Source organism: Cataglyphis hispanica, chromosome 4 (genome assembly GCF_021464435.1).
Source record: "Cataglyphis hispanica isolate Lineage 1 chromosome 4, ULB_Chis1_1.0, whole genome shotgun sequence".
Classification (NCBI taxonomy): Eukaryota; Metazoa; Arthropoda; class Insecta; order Hymenoptera; family Formicidae; genus Cataglyphis; species Cataglyphis hispanica.
This window is the reverse complement of record NC_065957.1, coordinates 11424302-11443378: the sequence shown is the minus strand read 5'-3', so window position 1 is coordinate 11443378 and position 19077 is coordinate 11424302. Positions and strand designations below refer to the sequence as shown.

At 38.7% G+C, this 19077-nt stretch overlaps 1 protein-coding gene across 6 annotated transcripts in view; it reads right to left on the bottom strand.

Annotated features, from left to right (window-relative positions):
• LOC126848786 (ETS-like protein pointed) overlaps positions 1–19077 on the bottom strand; it is a 98223-nt gene that overhangs the window by 29222 nt on the left and 49924 nt on the right. For 5 of the 6 annotated variants that reach the window (XM_050589981.1, XM_050589982.1, XM_050589985.1 and 2 more), the window contains one exon: positions 643–759. In XM_050589981.1, coding sequence (XP_050445938.1) covers positions 643–759 — 117 coding nt within the window. Of the gene's footprint in view, positions 1–642; positions 760–12938; positions 14058–19077 lie in introns of those variants that run through there. The other variant, XM_050589984.1, reaches the window with a different exon arrangement.

Sequence of the window (19077 nt, the reverse complement as noted above, 5' to 3'; positions counted from 1 at the left end):
TTAGGTTCACGGAGGTCAGACTGTAGGTGATCTGGCCTGGAGGGTACGAACCCGGGGCATGTAGACCGGAAGTAACGTCACACCCGCGTGGCTCTGAATGCGCATACCGGATGTGTGGCATCGGCTCCCCATCAGAACCATCAACATCACATTCACAATTCCTGCACATCGCCGGCCGGCTCGTCGCACATCGCGTCACATCGTGCGCACCCGCGCACTCTGCGCTACGCGCGTCTCTTGCGCACACGCACGCAAGCACGACGTAATGCTCCTCTCCCCTTCTCTGTGCTCGCAGCGATTTTTTAACAACTTGCGTGATGAGGCGGTACCAGTAATCGTAAATTCCGAATCACGTCAGGAAAATTGGGACAAAAAGCAATTTCGCGCTCGTAAAAATTTTGAATAAATATATGTAGAGAATTGGTTTATTCGTAAAAAAAAAAGATTATAGTTTCAACATGGTGAAGTGAATTTCGTCGAGTGAATTTTCGATTACTTTTGTCAAAGTTTAATTAAAGATTGTAATTTCATAGTAAAAAGTGCAATTTATCTTGCAATGTCTACGTTTAATGGATCTAAAAGCACGCGTTATGTGACTGACAATTTTAGGATGAGAAGATGAATCAAGAATAAATCTCTGACCTTCAGTTATATTCAGGCGGAGTCGTTCCTTTTCCCAAGACGCAAAGATCGTGTCCAAAACCTCGGTCATCTTCTTGTTGGTCCCAGGCGTTAACGGCAGCACTTGCGCCGGCATATCTAGGAAAAAAAAAAATGAATAAATAAATAAATAGAATTCTAAATATATTTTAATCACATATTCAAATTACATATTCTACTTAGTATCTTTTGGATACTCGATTTAAGATTATTGGGAAATTTGAAAAAGCATATGTATACGCGAGACATTGTACATTTTTTTTTTCAAAAGGCGCAATTTCCTTTCCCTTTATGTTCATCCCAAAATATTCTAACTTCTAATCCTCAAATCTATTATTTATATTTAAAATTAAAATTAGGTTTGGGTTAAGGTAGAATTTGTTCGGAGTGAAAGTGCAGGGTGGTGGAAAGAAACCTCTTGCCACTCATGTATTCACTTAAATATGCAAATAAGTGATTAAGTAGTGTGGAATCCATATTAGTTAGATATATAATAGAAGTTCAAATTATCATTTTTAATACTCGTATGCATCATCAACTTTATGCGTTAATAATTGCTTAATAAATAATAAGTGGCACCTAAAAATCTTAAGATTAAGTTAGGTATTCAGATCATCAGCTTGACAATATGTCACAGTTGATATCTATGTCAAGATTAAGATGTCTGTGTGTATGTGGGTAAATTTTTATAAAAAAATACCACCTAAATTAATCCCTCAAATTCATACTTTTTAGTTGAGAGACACATATTCGCAAACAAAAATTTTATTAAACATATCTATTTGCGTTTCGGGATTGTTAATGTTTGTTGTTTACAACATTCAACTATAATGTCTCGTAAGAAAAGATTCAGATATGCATCCGACATATATACTTCTATAAAAAAAAAATCACATATTTATATGCGTCAAATATAACTGAATTTCTCGACACCACCAAAAGAGGAGCGTGATGCAAAAATTTTTGGCAACTCGTGCGTTATGATTTCGCAACGTTCGATGGGGAAGCGATATCCTCGTCGATTCTCAACAATGCCATTCCCGAGAGGGTTTTCATTAAAACAGAGGCGTTGAAATTAAAAACGCGCCGGGCAGATTCGGTCGGCGGAACGAGAGGCGGCAACGAGGTAACAAAGCGTGGGGGCGAGGAGGGGGAGGAGGAGGGAAGAGAGGAGCTTGTCCATGTGTGAGAAGGCAGGTTAATGTTGCTTCTCACATGTAAGAAAGGTGAGCGTACACGCACTGCACGTGTGCACGAGCGTGCGTCAGGTGTCGCGCGGCTACCAGCACGCGGGCAACGGCAAAGCGAGCAAAAGCGAAGCGACCGAGGGGCACACACAGCTATATTAGATAGCATCGTCATAAAGAGGGGTGCAACTGCCGGCAGAGAGCAGGCAGGTGCATCGTCGTCGTTGTCACTTCGCTTATTCTATGGCGTTTATGGTGCGGCGAACGAGAGACGGTGCTTTACTGCCGCTGCGCCATCGCTATCTCGTTCTATCGTCCGATTTTTTTCGCGCACAAAGTTATCAATTTTGCAACAGTACAGTGATGTTTGACTCATCTGTTGCAATTGTAGTACAAAGAATTTTAGATAAACGATCCTCCTTCTTAAAGACGTTTTATAACAAAATAATAAAAAAAAAAATAGTAATAAAATGGATGGCAAGCTTCAGACAAAGATTTTATAATGATATGGAAATTATTTGAAGGGCAACAAAATATTTTCTTTGTATGAGAATATTTTATATTATATTATCTTAACAGAACGCGATAACAATTTAACAAAAATCGATAAGAATCACGGTATCCGTATCGTAAAATACCACATCCTGGGAAGATTACGTTTATCATGTATAAAAATTCTGGGAAAAAAAATTTCTTTTATTATTTTCCAATGCGAATTATTAATATTTCTCACGTCGTTAAGACTTTTATTCGAAACTAACTCTATTTCGGGTTTTTCATTCGAGACTTTCGAGACACCCTGTGCACCCGTCACGTTTGTGTCACAGTTTAGAAGAAACATATTTTTTTTTTATATCGCCGAAAACGTAAAATGCGTCAAAATTACGACCGTGTATCGGCAGCCTAAATGTCCCGCTCTGTCATCGCGACGAACGAGCGGCGAAACAATCCATTGAAAATTCACGTGCCAACGCGCTACGCGACTGGAATTTCAAAGAGACGCAGTTTCGCAGGAATGACGTCTATGGTGGTTCTTACGCGCTCGTGCGGATGCCACGTATAATCAGCTTGGCGATTTATGACGTTACGCGTCGCACTCGAGATTTTTTGCTTCAATTCGTCAACCCGATCTATCGCTGACAAAAAAAAATATTTTCAGAAAAAATATGTTAGATTTTTTTTTAATTTAATAAATGACTAAATAAAATTTGTTGTCTTGCTTTACAAATATATTCCGTGAGGAGAGCCCTTTTAAAGTTCAGAAGAAAATCTTATCAAGTTCTTAGAGAGATACGAATACTACTTGTTAATTAACATAATATAATATTAAACAAATAATTATAAAAATAATAAAAAATATATATAAAAGTGTTAAATGAGTGGTAAAAATGAAGATTTTTATAAATTCAATTAAAAGATTTAAATTATAAAACTAGTGTATGCTAGGTAATGTTTGTGTGTGTGTGTGTGTGTGTACTACAAAGTTAATGCTAATAAAACCACGAAACGAAACTTATTCTTTTCACTTTCTTTATGGTTGTTTTGATGACTAGAGTAACCGTAAAATAATTTTAAAAAATATTAATTATAATATTCTTTCGATAAACGTGAAAATTACAGGACATGCGCAAAAAATATTACGCGTTCCTGAGAATTTTATTGATTAGAAAGTTTAAAATTATTGCAACTTAAAAGGAAGATTAACGAGTTGAATAACGTATATGCGAAGCAAAAAGGTGAATCTAAATACGTTCACGAATCTCTAAATGTCGTCTATTATCGTTAAAGTACAATCTGTATAACGAGCTTTATTTGGTTACATTGCGTTATAAATCAGAGCCCGCTCGTAATGTATATTATTGATATCTTGAATATAACGGGGAGATCGAGATATCGCCTCGAGATATTTTTGCAGGCAGGTGTTGCATCGTGGATTAACGAGTTTTCTTCCTTTTCTTTCTTTTTCTTTTTTTTTCTTTTGTAATTCGAATACATTCAAAAAACCGATCAAATCGATCGAAGCTGGCGGAGCGCAATCGTTACTTAATCGAATGGAAATTCAAAACACCCGAGACTCTCGACCCAAATGGCATTTGACCTGACACGTTCAACATAAATTTGCATACTTTGCGTTATTTGCGAGCGATCGACGTGATAGCCAGATATATACTTTCCGATCAATTAATGTCGGCCGGTAAAAAATATTTTTTTTTTATCCGATAATCTTATTTGGGGAATCTGAAATACGCATTTAAAGTCGAGAATAATTAAGCACGCTTAAAATCCTCTTAAGACTATATGGCCTACAGAAAAAAAGAATCCGTCTCGAGAGACAATACATCAAAGATTTTTTTTCAGATTCGTTTATAACTTCAAAATTATCAATTTTTATCTTAACAATTTATCTTATCAATTTTATAAAAAATATCAAAATCGTAATGATAACGTTGAAAACTTTATTTGTCAAATTTTCAAAATTCATGAAATTTTTTAATAAAATAATAGCTTTGGTTTTAGAATGCGTAAGAGTTTCTTTGTAAAAAAATATAATCAGTAATAACATCGATTAATAATCACAAGATGCGTGATTACCAATTTCTATGTGAATTTAATGGAATATAATGATCCATATAAATAAATATTCGATTCTACAAAGTACAAAATTTACTATACGTAAAAAGTATGCAAATAATTTTTCTGTTTTCGCGACCACTAATTTTTCCACTTGTAAAGCGAAATTTTATAATTACTTGGAATATTTGATATTCTGCAATCAATGTTCTTTTATTTTACTGGCAGTATATCTTTTTTTATCTGCATTTTAAATCTTTTCACTGCGTTTCTCTTAATTATCTCTCATTAATCATTCTTTCTTATCAATAAATCATTAAGCGAATATTTCCCATTGTATTTAAATTTACAATAACAGATTATTATTATGTCAAAATATGGAAAATAGTAACAAATATTTAATAATTGATAAAATAATAGGTCATGATGTCGACGATTCTGAGGAAACATAATCGAAACGAATGAGTGAGCTTCGGTAAAAGCAACTACGAAACCGAGTTTCCCGTAGTTGTTTATAAGAAGATTTTTTTTTTCTCGTCCATCTGGGATACGCTAGGGTGAGTGTGTAACCTTCACGAGCATAACCGGCACGTGCTACCAACGTCTTTTAGCTTATCCCTCTTTCCTCGAGAATACTCGGCAACCAAACAACTGCGGCAGCTGTTCGGAGCAAACTGCACGCGAGAGGAGCGCGTCTCCAAATTCGTCGTCGTCATATTTTTATTTTTTAATCACCATCAAAAAATTATTACATTCTCCGTGAGGGTAGCATAATAATATATATGTATATATATATATATATATATATATATATATATATATTTGTTGCTGAAGAAATCACAAAGATATCAATCATTTTATCACAACGATGACAAAAAATCGTACAAAATTAAATAAAACTTTTATTAATTTTCGATAAGATCTCGATTGTAAGTCAAAACTATTCACCGAGATATAAGCAATCTATGCGTACAATATTAAAAATGTCAATAAAATAAAATGTCGAATTAATTAATCATACCAATCATGACTACATCATATCTTAAGCGACAAAATTGCGGTACAACGTTTGTTTGCAATATTAATTTCAACAAATATACATTCTTGGTGTTTTGAAATAGTATAGAAAGTTAAATTATCAAGTAGAATCTTTAATATTAAGATAGTTTGTTGACAATGATAATTTTTTTTTTTTCCGTAATGCATTGCAGGAAATCGAATTATGCACCGGTGTATGCGTGCTAGAGAGTACCTGGCCCGCCTTTATGTGGTATACACCTGTTGCTCCGGTCGATGGCTCTCTCGTTTGGTTTCATCCATCGCGTTGCATCGGCGCGACTAGGCTATAAGGCCATTCATCCCGTGTCTAAGAAGCCCTCGGGAAAGTAAGCAGAGAACTCTCTGTGCCCTCCTTAAAGCGTATAAATATGACGCGAGCGAATCAGACAGGTGTATTATTCGGCTTGTGGTGACTAAATTATACTCGCTGCTAGCTATGTGAGAAAAAAGAAAATGCCTAACAATAAGATACATTTTTACGATATAATTAAATTTTTTAGTCTTAAGAAGTCAGGTCCGATAGGAAATTAACAATCTCATAGAAATTTAGTTCTTATCGAATGAATGAAAGTTTAAATGATAAATATTTTTAATTCTTGCTCGATTTCGTGTAAGAGCTAAGATATTAATATATTTTTATAAATATATTAATAAAGGAATTTTTCTAATATATAAATAAAATTATATAATAAATTATATAATAAATAAAAATATATAAATAGAGGAAGATAGGGGAAGAGTTTTAAAATTTTTCGTTGAAACACATAAACGCTTTTCCGTATGCTTATCGGAGATCAAGTTACACCGTAATTTGACTATCGTCGACGAGAGCTATTAACATGTTAGCTTTTACAATGTGTAGCTGGCAAACGCGTTGAAAAATGAAATGCTTTGTGTTTCGGCTTGATAATGCGTCAGTGATTCAGGGTACGTTATCGTAACCGCGAATTATCATAGACGGGGCGAAGGGGGAGAGGGACACACCAGAGATTATCAGTGCGTTGGAACTCTAAAAAATTCAAGCAAAAGTTTGTAGGAGAGCTGACCGCGATGGTAATCCCCCAATGGTGGATATCGCAATCGCGAAACGGTCGGTCGCTGATAAATCGCCGAGAAGACTAGGATCAGGGGAGAAGGAAGGAATCCTTTTGTTGCACGTGACGGTTGATAACCGAGTGTGCGCCGATGTTAACGAGCGTCATTGTTAACCGACGATTATCGCGAAACCGCGTATGTTTCGCCGAGATAACAGGAGCACATTCCATAATTAGTCATAAGTAATCTCCGCGCAATTTGCCATCGTTGTTCCAATTAATTCAACTACGCGTCGCTCTTTCGCCGTTTCTCTCGCAAAGTGGAAACGATTTAACTCGCAAAAAAGGCGTATCATTTATTCAGAAAAATTTGTTTCAACTGCCTATAAGCTTCGAGTGATAAAAACCTAAAATTTTTATCTCATTAATTTGAAATTAATCGAGAAATTTGGTAAACTGTCTGAAAATTTAATTTCAATAATAGCAAAAAGAATTTTGCTACTATTGCAAATATAATGCTCCGAAGGGATTCCTTAAGTTGGAATAATTAAATTCGTTGAAAGTAAGCGACGAAATAGAGGCTAGAAACGAATATAAGTATCGGAAGATATAAACGACGCGCGTTCAAAGTACGTCGTTAAAGACATCTGTGAGACAGACTAATTTTTCATGTGTCAAAGATTGTCTTTGAGATTTTCGTATTATTTGGATAAGAGATATCTCGCTGGGTCTCTCTCTCTCTCTCTCTCTCTCTCTCTCTCTCTCTCTCTCTCTCTCTCTCTAACAAAAGAGAGACCGTTGTCTCTGCGGTAGCACTGTTACCATTGTTGGACTCCGATTATCACGAAGCCGCGTGTGTTTCGCCGAGATAGGATACGGAGCGAGTATGAGTGATAATGGTCCGTGATAATGGCGACGCATGCCTTGCCGACTTCCTGGGACGCTGGCGACGCGACCAATACGCTGACGACAGATTGGTTAACATACACACATGAAGCTATATATATGAAGATTACAAAAAGTTAATAGCCTGCGCGCGCGCGCACATCAGACTCATGGACCAATTATCATGCCACGGTTGATTAGTCTCTCCGCTATCAGATAACGCGCGCTTCAACGAATCCGGCATGTCAACTTTTTTTTTATCATCGTGGCCTTCTTTTCTGGAAAAACCACACTGCCCCGCCCTTAATACCAGGCTGATGTTACACGCCGCTGCTATTCCGTACTTGCATCGTCACGTCAAAGACGTGATCGACATAGCCGACATAATAACTATCCGAGTGTGTGATTCCGATTATGTGTGAAAGTCGTATAAAACCAATATAAAATCAATTGCGCTGTGAAATCAATATAAAACCGACACAAGGACCATATGATTTTACGTTGTGAAACTAATATAAAAGCAACATAAAACCAATATTGTGCAGAAGTTGCTCCACAACATTCGAGTTGGCCTGAATTTGTTGTATTCACGTTCCAACTCAGATGTAGATGTGCGTGCATAATGTGTATTTGTGTGTGTGCTGTTTATAGCAATCTAGCTATCAACTATCTCAGTTTACATGTAAAAAAAAAAAAATCAATATCCAGTTCCTTGCTGCAAACAATCGCAGATCGCTATCGTTTCCAGTTTCGAAAAAAAAAAAGAGAAAGAAAAAGAGATGATGGTCACCTAAATCTTGTAAAAATTCATTAAATCGATATATAATTTCGATATCGAGACAAATAGCATTTTTCTTATAGTTTTGTCTACCTGGTTGTTCGCGAGCGGGAGAAAGTGCGCCACTTTGCACGCACTCTATGTATATCAGATTTTATGAATGTGTCTGAGAGAGCTAAACAGCCGTCATTTTAAAACCGGAACCGAGATAAAGTTCCGCAGTTGTCCGCGACACATCTTTGCCAGATGCGCGAGACTTTTTGATGTATATATATATATAGCTGTAATCGGGTCGTGTTCGCACCGTGAAATGGACAAACGCACGCGCCAGATTCGCGTCGCAAAGATTTTTTTTTCTTTTCTCTCTCCCTCTCTCTCTCCCTCCCTTTCTTTCTCTCTTTCTCTCTTCTGAAAATTATATTCCAAATATATTTACGTGAAAATATTTCGTCAATGAAATATTAAAAGTTATTCTCTGCAATAGTAAAAAATTAATAAACTCAATTGTTAATTTTTGTATAACAATTGTTTTGTGGTGAAAAAAAAGTCGGAATCACATTTAAATTGAAAGCAAAAATCGTAAAAAACTTTTTTTTTTATACTCTCAAGATATAAGACAAGAACATACGCATTTTATATAAAAATAAGACAAAGTTTCTTTAAAAAAAAAAAAAAAAGAAAAAAAAACTTTTATCAAGCAAGTCGGACGACTTACGTGACAGTGTATCCCGGTCTCTCCCATCTTACGGCAAAAGTAATTCCCGAACGAATAGCTCGCAAAATTGAAAACGCCACGAATAGCGTCGACACAACAATCGCGCAACTAGATCGATACGAAATTGCTCGAGGTAATCAGTTCGAATATGATTGACTGACTTTGAAATATGTGCGGATATTAATAGAAGGGCGTTGGGATGTGTAATATCTCGTTTTATGGTCTCATTTTTAGACTCGACATACGACATGAATAGGTTTCGAAATGCGACGGATTTTCGTTGCGCGGCTCGTTAATCGCGGTTGCATAATTCGGACGAATATACAGAATCAATAAAAAGGAATAAATTAGAGTCAGATTATTATCCGCGTGCTCTCTCGGAATATACAGGAAGAACGTGATTAAATGTCATATGATGATCGTTTGTTCTCTATTCAAAATGGTACATTAAAAATCTAAACAATAAATGTAATTTTTCAGACAATTGATATCGCCGATAAAGATAACGAATAATTTTGTTAATCGATTTTTTTAAAAAGCGCATCATACGCTCTCGAAATAATTTCCTTGACTCCTAACAACAACAAAAATCGTACTGTCAAATAATTTTCTCGACTTTCCCATTAACATATATGACGTAATATCGAACGTCAAATAACTTGTTTTCTAATGTCTAATGTGCAGTCGAAAGCAGTGACGGCGCACATGCGATGCACAATGCTTATGTCATTGTACTGACAATGAAAGTTAGAATTATTGCCTATGGCATTCGTGTAATCTCCTACTACTTTTCTACGAAATAAACTATTGAAATATTATGTTACATCGCCATTACACCGCAGTTGCGCTATGACGTGCCATCAAGTGTCACTGCTTTTTTATTTCGGATAATTATTATTAATCTCATTTGAAGCGATGGTAAGGTTTCTGCTTTTAATTATAAACTTTAAATTATTAATGGAGATATTATTTTCCTGCTTATTTCCATATAATATATAAAAAATCGAAGCACGATATATTTCAGACACAATTGTAACTTTTTAATATAATTTTAAATTTTGTATCTCTCTATTCAAGTAAATCACAGATTAAAATTGTAACATTTGTTATTTAATATTCGATACCTTTCTCAATTTTAGGTTCATATTTTATATCTATTTATTCTACTGCGAAATATGAAACATAAAAAAATTTGCATATTTGCGATTTGCTCGGAATATCTTATCTGATTTCTAAATGTAAATCTTTGAGTGAAAAAAATCTGGCACTTTGTAACGAGGAGGCTGCCAAACTTCTTCAAAGCTTTTCGAAATTAAAGCGCAGAAGCATATTTGACTTAATGGCAATTGAGTGTTCTCAGAATATCTTTTAAAGATCTCTTTAATGGACGATCTTCCTTCCATCATTAAATTTAAACGTTAAAGAAACGGCTTTCGTTAAAGTTGTAGCTATTTGTAAATTAAAATGTCATCGCGGATATCGCTGTTTCAGAAAAATGATTTTCTATAGCAGTTCTATCGACAATTATTTAATGTCGCAAAGTTCATGAATCGGGCAATAAAAACCATGCATAAATCTCGATCGGGCAATATGAAAAATAATAATCGGTTATGGATCTCTTTTAGTTTGGCAGAAAATATGAGTAAATGTGTTCCCGAATTGTTTACGCGCAAACAAAATGTCAAGTCGATTAGAAGAGAATACGGACTTCGGAAATCAAGGCACATCGAGCTAATAAATAAAAAAACGCAATGATTAATAAATAAAACATTAATATTTTTAATCCAACTCGAACTTTAAATGTTCCAGTTTTTTTTTGTACTCTTTCAACTCAAAAATTACGTAAGTAAAAAAAAAAAAAAATCTGATTCGCTTTGGACGACTGTCTCGCTCTCGCAAAGTCATTGCCCTCCGTCGAATAAAAGGAGCGCGATATCATTTTTTGCGATAGCGCAATTTAATCCCCTCTTACATATATTACAACCTCCTTGTATATCTTCCTGGCAAACTTCGAATCGCGCGTTTTCCAACATTACGGAGTATACGCGGTCGCGATCGTTTTCCAAGTGCATCGTCAATATTAATCCAATATACGAATACCAGAAATACTCTGAATAGTAAGAGCTCTACTTGCGATATCTGCAACGAAGAAAACGGATCAAGCAGTCGCCTCGAAACCGGTTGCCAGGAAGTATCGTCGAATAGCAGCGGCTACTCGCTCGACAGATCCCCTACTTAAGGATCGCATACAGGAGGGAACTGTACGACTACGGACTTGTAGATGAACCTCGCCGCGAGTAGATCTCTGGGATTAATTCATATTTTAAGAAATCCATGATGCCGATGAGAGATTCTTTTCAAAGGGAATCATCCTCTTCTGTTCACATTTTATATAAATAAAAAAAATATTTTTGTGCTACTTTTCTCGCGGTATAATTGTTATTGTTGCATTTATTTCAAAGAATATTTGTTACATTTCGTATTGATTATTTAACTGCAATATACAAAAAAAAAAAAAACTGCCCACAACTAAGAAAAATCTTTCCATACAAATATAAAATATCATTTTTTATACTAATCAGCATAAAATAGCGATAAATTATTAATTGTGAAAAAATTACTTGTTTCCGCTGCAAGTATCTCGATCCTTGCTAAACATTAACAAGCTAAAGAATGAATCAGGATGTTGATTATTATATACTTGTTAATTGTTATAAATGAGAACGATATGATCAAAGTTAATGAACTAATTAATTTTAAATATTATACGTATAATATATACGATAATATATACGATAATATATACGATTATTTAATCAAGCTTTTTGTTCTCATCCTCAGGTGTCAGTTATGATAAATCGGAAGATGATCAGCCTGCAGAGCAGCGAGTTGCTGCAACTGCAGGAAGTGCACACGAGCAGTGTATGGGACGTGGATTAAACTCGCGCGCGAGCAACGTCGTTGACATCTGTTACAATCTGTCGGAAACTAAGTCACGTTTGTGCGTTAATCACGTTGGCACGATTACGGTGTCTCCAATGTCAAAGTCAGGGTTGGTTTTCATCTCCGGAAGTGAGACGCGTGCGCGCGCGCGCGCATACAAACTTTATATTTTATCTCCTAATTACGATCGCAGACCGTACAAGTATCGTGAAATATATCTAAAAATTTTTTTTATTTAGAGATATCCTATAGACAATTCTTGCATTTTCGTGTGCATTTAGAATATATTATTGGCAGTATTTTTTTTTTTTTTTGTTTTTAATAAATTGCTGGGATCCGATTCGCAGTCACACTTGCCACGATGTTTCATGGATTATAATAAATAAAATAATTGATAAATAAAAGATTAATAAAAAATGAATAATTAATTTCTAAACTTGCTCAGTGCTTTATAAATGTTTCACATAAACGGTGGTGGGTACGTTTTTATCGATTTCGACATCATTTTTGTAAATTAAATTTTCTCATTTTAAAGCATGCTGCTCTTTAAACATACGCACTTGCGATATATCCTTATCTCTCCTTGTTTAAATACAGATAGTTATGCGTGCATGAGGAAAATATAATATCAAGAATGATGAATAAAAATAAATGGAATGATGAATAAAACAAGTGGATAAGAATTGAAACTGATAAAAACTGCGTTTAAAAGCCGCAACACTCTTGCATTATACAATAAATATTGCGGTTTCTAATCCGTGCATTTCGATATGAAAGACGAGATGCGTTTCTTACGATATCGCTAATCATTATCATTTCTACATTTGCGTTATAACCGTTATTATACAAATCACGTCATGTCTGTGTCTCATATCCGCAGTCTGTAAATATTTAGAAAAAAAAAAAAAGATAAAAAGTATCATTTGCATGTAATGATTTGAAGTCGCGCAATATATTTTACGATAGAATTTCTTATGATTATAAATAAGCTCTAACTCTTATAAAATCATTACGATATAAATAATAATTTACGCCTTATTACAAATCGCTACGAGACGAAGTGTAAATAACTAATACAGGTGAAGCTGTGTCCTCGAGATTCCTACCTTTGGGCCTGCCAAAGGACTTCATTGCCTTGATTCCCATTCCGGCATAAGCGTCGCCGCCGTAATCAACGTACATGAGTGCCGATTTTGCGTAATCACTGCACATATACGTAGTCCAGGATTGTCAGTGTCATTCGTCCGGTTTCTCACGTATTTCGCTGCCCCCGAGATTTTCGTCTCTTCTTCTTTCTCTCGGGATACGAGTGAGTCCGCAGATCGAACGCATCCAAAGTAAAAAAAAAGATGCACGATCAAAGACGACGGTGAAGACGTCTCTGGTTCGTTGGGTCACGGAACTTAACTCGCACGATCGATAATCACATTGTCGATCCGTCGCAAGCCGTCAGGTTCATCGTCGATTCAGCTTTCAGCCAAATTGGAAAACCTTTACTCTGTTTATCCCATAATGCGGATCTGTCCTCTCGCGGGAGAATAGATCCTCGACAAATCGACAGACATCACTCTGATAGAAATGAATCACATTGAAATAAATGCACTTTCGATAAAGCAAAGATGACGCCGCGTCGTTCGACGAAATGACGGACGATCGTTTCGTTCCGTGCCATCGAAGAGTCGCGAGTTTGATGGTTTACGCGTTTGGAAGATCGAAAACGCGCGAAAAGTCACGCCGACAGTCCCAACTTGTCAATGATAAGGCCAGAAGGCCTCTCGCGGTGCGGTCACGTTACGAGGAAGTCGAGGAGAGATCTCGGTGAGAGACGCACTGGCTGGACGGGCGGAACACGCGGCTTGTCCACCATGTGTTTGCTATCAATTCATAACTGCGACCCACACGGGTTATTTCCGAATACCTGCTTGCGCAACCGCCCGCCGTTCCGAGGAAGCTTGCCGGCGATGGAGGAGGGAGGAGGCGATGGAGTGGCGAGATAGGTTGAATCGGGAGGAGGGCGCGAAGGAGAGTATCCGAAAATATGAGACGTCCGCGACGTCAGAGACGCATTGCCCCGCTTCTCTATCTCTTTCTCTCTTTATTCGAGCGTAGTTTTCACGAAACGTCCTCCTCTCTCTCTCTCTCTCTCTTTCTCAGCATCGGGATTCGCCCCTCGCGCTATTTCGTCGCAATGTTCGGATGCGATTTCGCGCACTTGACGACGACGACGACGACGACGACGACGGGCTCTCCTCGCGCACACGGCACATACACATTCGCGCGCGCGCGCGCGCGCACACTGAAAACGGCGAGAGGAGAGAGAGAGCGCACGCACCGTCGCGGACGCTCCTCGTACCTTGCACGGTGTGTTGGGTATCGCGCGGTCGGATCGAGGTAGAAGATCCCCGACCACGAAACGATCTTTCCTTCGGCGCCACCGGAGTTCGTTAAGCTAAAGCGCCACCGTCGTGCACGTACGACCGCGTTCCGCAGGTAAGTGCGTATACGCTGTAAAAGAGAGAGAGAGAGAATGAGGGACGTGGGGAAAAGACTCAGAAGAAGAGAGCAAAGGTGCACGGGAGGAAAGTAGAAGACTTGTCGGAGGATGGAGGTGGAGCGCGAGAAGGAGGGGATCTCGCGGAGCCTCCCGGAGAGGGGAATTAGACGCGTTTCGCGAATGTATTCTCGCAAGGCCGATTCGGGATTTCACGGGCAGCCAATTGAGAGTTTTCCCTATCGAGTATATGTTTCACACGAAATGCAGATAAAATGCGCAAATTTTGCGGAGAACCGTATTTGTAAAAGAGCCGCAAAGCGATGCGGTAAGATGGATAGAGCGTGAAAGAAGGTTCTCTCTCTCGCACGCTATGCGCGCGCGGAATCGAAAAGAGGGTGGCGAGGATGACAATAAGACGGAGTGGGTTTCTCGAGTCGTGACTCGCTGTCACGGATGGCTAGATTGCATGACAGACAGGCTATATGTATGTAGGCGCGCAAATATTAGAGGAGGAAGGAGATAGTAAAGACAGAAGGAGATGGGAGGGAAAGACGAGGAGGTGAGCGGGCAAGGGACACTGGTTTATTATGCGATGCCGTGTTGTCGTCTTGACAAAGGATAAATTATGTGAACAGTGAAGGTTTTCGAAAGACAAAGAAAAGATACGCAATAAACAGCAGATAGAAATCAAAATGCGGTCCGCTGTTTTCGACGGAATCTCGTCATCAGTCGATTCGAATTAATGACAAAGATAATCATCTCGAAAATAATCTGGAAAAATCTCGTCAGTCTTCAAAGAAATCTTCAAAACAAACAAAGATCGACAAAGAGACAAAGTGAAGATCTTTCCTGTGGCTTGTTTCCTCTCCATTCTTTGTCCACACCCTTTCCACCTTCCTTCATTTGTATTTGTCCTTCGTCCATTCCATGCCATTCCATTCCTCCTGGTTCCTCACCTGCCCCCATTTCATCCCAAACTCCCTCCCTCCCTCCCTCCTCCTCCTCCTCCCTCCTCCCTCCCCTCCTCCTCCTCCTCCTCCTCCTCCTTCCCCTCCGCGTCGCGCTTGGATCAGATCTCTTTTTTCACCGCTCGTCCGTCCGTTCGTTCGACGCCGCCGCCGCCGTCGTCGTCGTCGTCGTCGGGACGTTGACGTCACGTTAGATGAAGAAACAAGTCGGCATTTTCCGAGAATGATTGCAGTTCCTCGCGTGACCTTCTTTCAACGGCGCCCGGATAGTAGGGCGGACCACGATGACCTTCGCGCCAGCGCGAAGGGCGAGCGACAATTACGATCCAACTTTTAATAAATCTCGCTTATCGTTAGATGACGAATTAGTTATTCTTTTCTCAAGTTTCGTAGAATCAAGATAAAAACGCGATTTTATGATAAAATCCTTAATAACGCTTCTTGCGCAATAAAAAATCTTTAAACTAATTATATTAATTATATATAATTATTTTTGGTTATAATTATTTAATTATAACTTAATACCGAAACCAAAAATAAATTTATATATGTTGTACCTATATATGTATGTTCTCTTCCTATATAAATACACATTTGTTTATAAAAAAATTCTATTCCAGTCATTATCCAATATATTAAAATATTAAAATAAAATAAGTTAATAAAAAATATTTTTATATAAAGTTACATTAACGCTAATGTATGTTATGTTAAATACAATATAAAATTATGGATTTACATATTTGCATAGATGCTTATCATATCAGGATTTTCGATAGATCTTCTCTAAGATGATTCATTCAATTATAACATCAAAACAGCAAATATATAAAAACGTAACAAAGATAGCCCTTCGATCTCTCAAGTTGTACGATAACGAGCGTGTTTTAATGGCACTAATACATAAACATATGCGACGACGATTAACCTTTTTTTAGCGGCGTAGAGCGGAAATCGTCGGATGCGTCGCGCGCACTTTACAGTCCCCTTCGTCATGCGGTGTAGTCGACGAAAAAAAAGAAAAAAAAAAAAGAAAAAAAAACTTAGCAACGTGGTGCAATTACACCACGTAATTCTAAGGCATAAGCACGGTTTTAGCAACTTTCGCACGGTGTCTTGATCGGACGAGGATGTCGTGCGCGTGATCGATGAAAAACTCGTCGCTCGCGACTCGAGGGGGGGGGGAGGAGGGGGGGGCTAAAAATTTCCTCCGCGACCGGCGACTTCCGGTAAGTCCAGAGGACCATTCATAAACCCGTCCATCCCGGTATCGTCAAACGCAATGAGAGGATACGTTCGCTCCTCTCTCGGGGAGAGGGGAGGGGGAGGGGAGAGGGAGAGGGGGAGGTCTACTTCGGAGTAGCCGCGATTCCGCGAGTTATATATTTTACGCTGTTTCTCTCGTACGTAGGACGTGCATAACTATACGAACGCGATATCCGGAAACCTACTCATCCTCTTTCTCCTTCTCCCTCTCCGCGGACGTATCTCTCTCTTTCTCTCGCAACCGGTTACGCCACATTTGTTTCGATAAATTAAAATGGGATACAAATTGACCGACTCTTTGGCGGGACATGCTACTTCAGAATGAATGAGCTTCTACAGATGAACTACTTAATTTAGAACGAACTTGGTGTGGGAGAAATCTTGAAAATTGTACATCTAATTTTCAAGGGAGATACATGTGTAAAGCTGTATTTCTTAGCTGCTGGTTCATGAGATGACAATAGATTGCTTCGATACAATTGTCTTGATACTTAATACTTTTTTGTATTTCTTGAAAGTTTGAGAAAATATATTTGAAAATTTGTAAAACATTACATCGGTCTTTTTATCAATTACACTATAATATTGTTTAGAAAAAATTTCACTTGCATTTCGGTAATTTAAAATGTTTCTTTCAGCATTATTACAATTAACATGATTACGATGTTTAGTTAGCGTTATGAAACGTATACAATCGAAGTTTAATAAATCAGCTACGGGAAGTAATGCATATTAGTTGATTATGACACTGATCGTATAATTAATGATTACACGCGAGTCGCGTTATCGATCTTCATTCATAAGTTCGACGAACGTGGAGTAGCCGGGGCGACAAGAAATCGCGGAAGTCACGACGCGAGAAAATCATTATCGTCGATTAGTGTCGCGGAAATTGATAAAGCGCGTTGCATCATCGGAGGCAGGAAAGGGGTTGGATATAGCCCTGGAAATAATAACAATACAACATTGTGGGAACCGTTGCAGAAGAACATGACGGACAGCCGTGAGGAGCCGGTGGATGTGCCGCCGGGTGTCGAGAGAAAAGAAGTAAAGGGGGAAGCGAGGAGAGGATAGATAACGGCGCGAAGATAAAGAGAGCGAGAGGGAGGGAGGGAGGGAGGGAGGGAGGGAGGATTACGCGCCGAAGGGGGCGACTTAACCCGAGAGCGGAGTGAAAGAGCGAGAGAGAAAGATGGACGGAAAAGGATGACGGCAGGAAGGAAGTTGGCCTGGCCCCGGTGTACAGGTTGTTGTCTGGCAACACCTACGGTGATCAAAGAAGGGGAGGAGGAGGAAGAGAAGAGCGCGCAACAGGACGAGAAGGGAAAAAAGACGCACGATGGTGGCCGAGGGTGGAAGGGGGAGGAGAGGATGCAGGAAGACAAAAGGAACGCGAATAGCAGATAGCGATAGAGAGAGCAGAAGCCGGACCCGCCGTTCGACGCCGGTATATACTTGCCGAAGGCTGAGCAGGTTTTTGCCACATTTTTTGCGACGTTTATTATAACTAGGAAGCTGATGTGCTTCTCTCCCCGAAGCCCTACCTCGTAATCTCGCCGATCGGAGTGTGTTCGCTTGCGCGCGGTATACACATACACATTCATATAACATGAGGCATGCGTGTGTGTGTGTGTGTGTGTGTGGAACATTTATCGGAGCGTACGCTCACCGTTGAGAGGCAAGATGTAGCGGAGAGAAAAAGAGAGAGAGAGAGAGAGAGAGAGAGAAAGAGAAAGAGAGAAGTGGGATGGAGAGCGTGAGAACGCGTAAACTTGTAAGGTATGAAGGAACGTAAGAGAAAGAGATATATCGCTATGCTTTTTTCCACGGTGTTGGAAAAGGTGCTGATGGTAGTAGTGACAGATTCTTATATACGCCAGAAAGACACACGCGTCAACGTCATTTCCTCCGCAGTGAGTCTCTCTCTCTCTCTCTCTTTCTTTTCTCTCGCCTCTTCTCTCCCTTTTCTTATCGTGTCCCTTTTCTTATTTCGCCTTGAACATATATGTATATATACTCGAGGAGAAAATAATGCGCTACAAAGTCGCGCTCGTCGCGAATTCGATGGTCGTTAGTAAAGGGGAGCGAAGAAGCTATTAAATCAACAGGACCTTCTATTACAAAGCTGTGATTTTACATGAGTTATATGACGCTATTAACGTTTCTTCGGGCTTGTAATGCATTAATATTTCTTGCACACAAGCAATAGATATGATGAAATTCTTTGTAGAATGGAGTTTCGCAAAGCGTCGTATACTCGACTTTTCTAACGTTGGTATCGCGTCGTTTCATTAATGAAAAGGCATAGAAAGGGGGATGATTATAGCCCTAATTTTCTTATTTGAAACATAGTCTAATATTAGAAAGATGCAAGAGATTTTCCTTGATAGCGCATATACACGTACGAGCAACTCGCGAGAGATGCTATAATGCTCCATTTCCTCCCGGGAACCCGTGTTTACGCAGGAAGCTCGTACGACAAAGAGAGTCTTCTCACCTCACCTCGTAGCCCTCGCG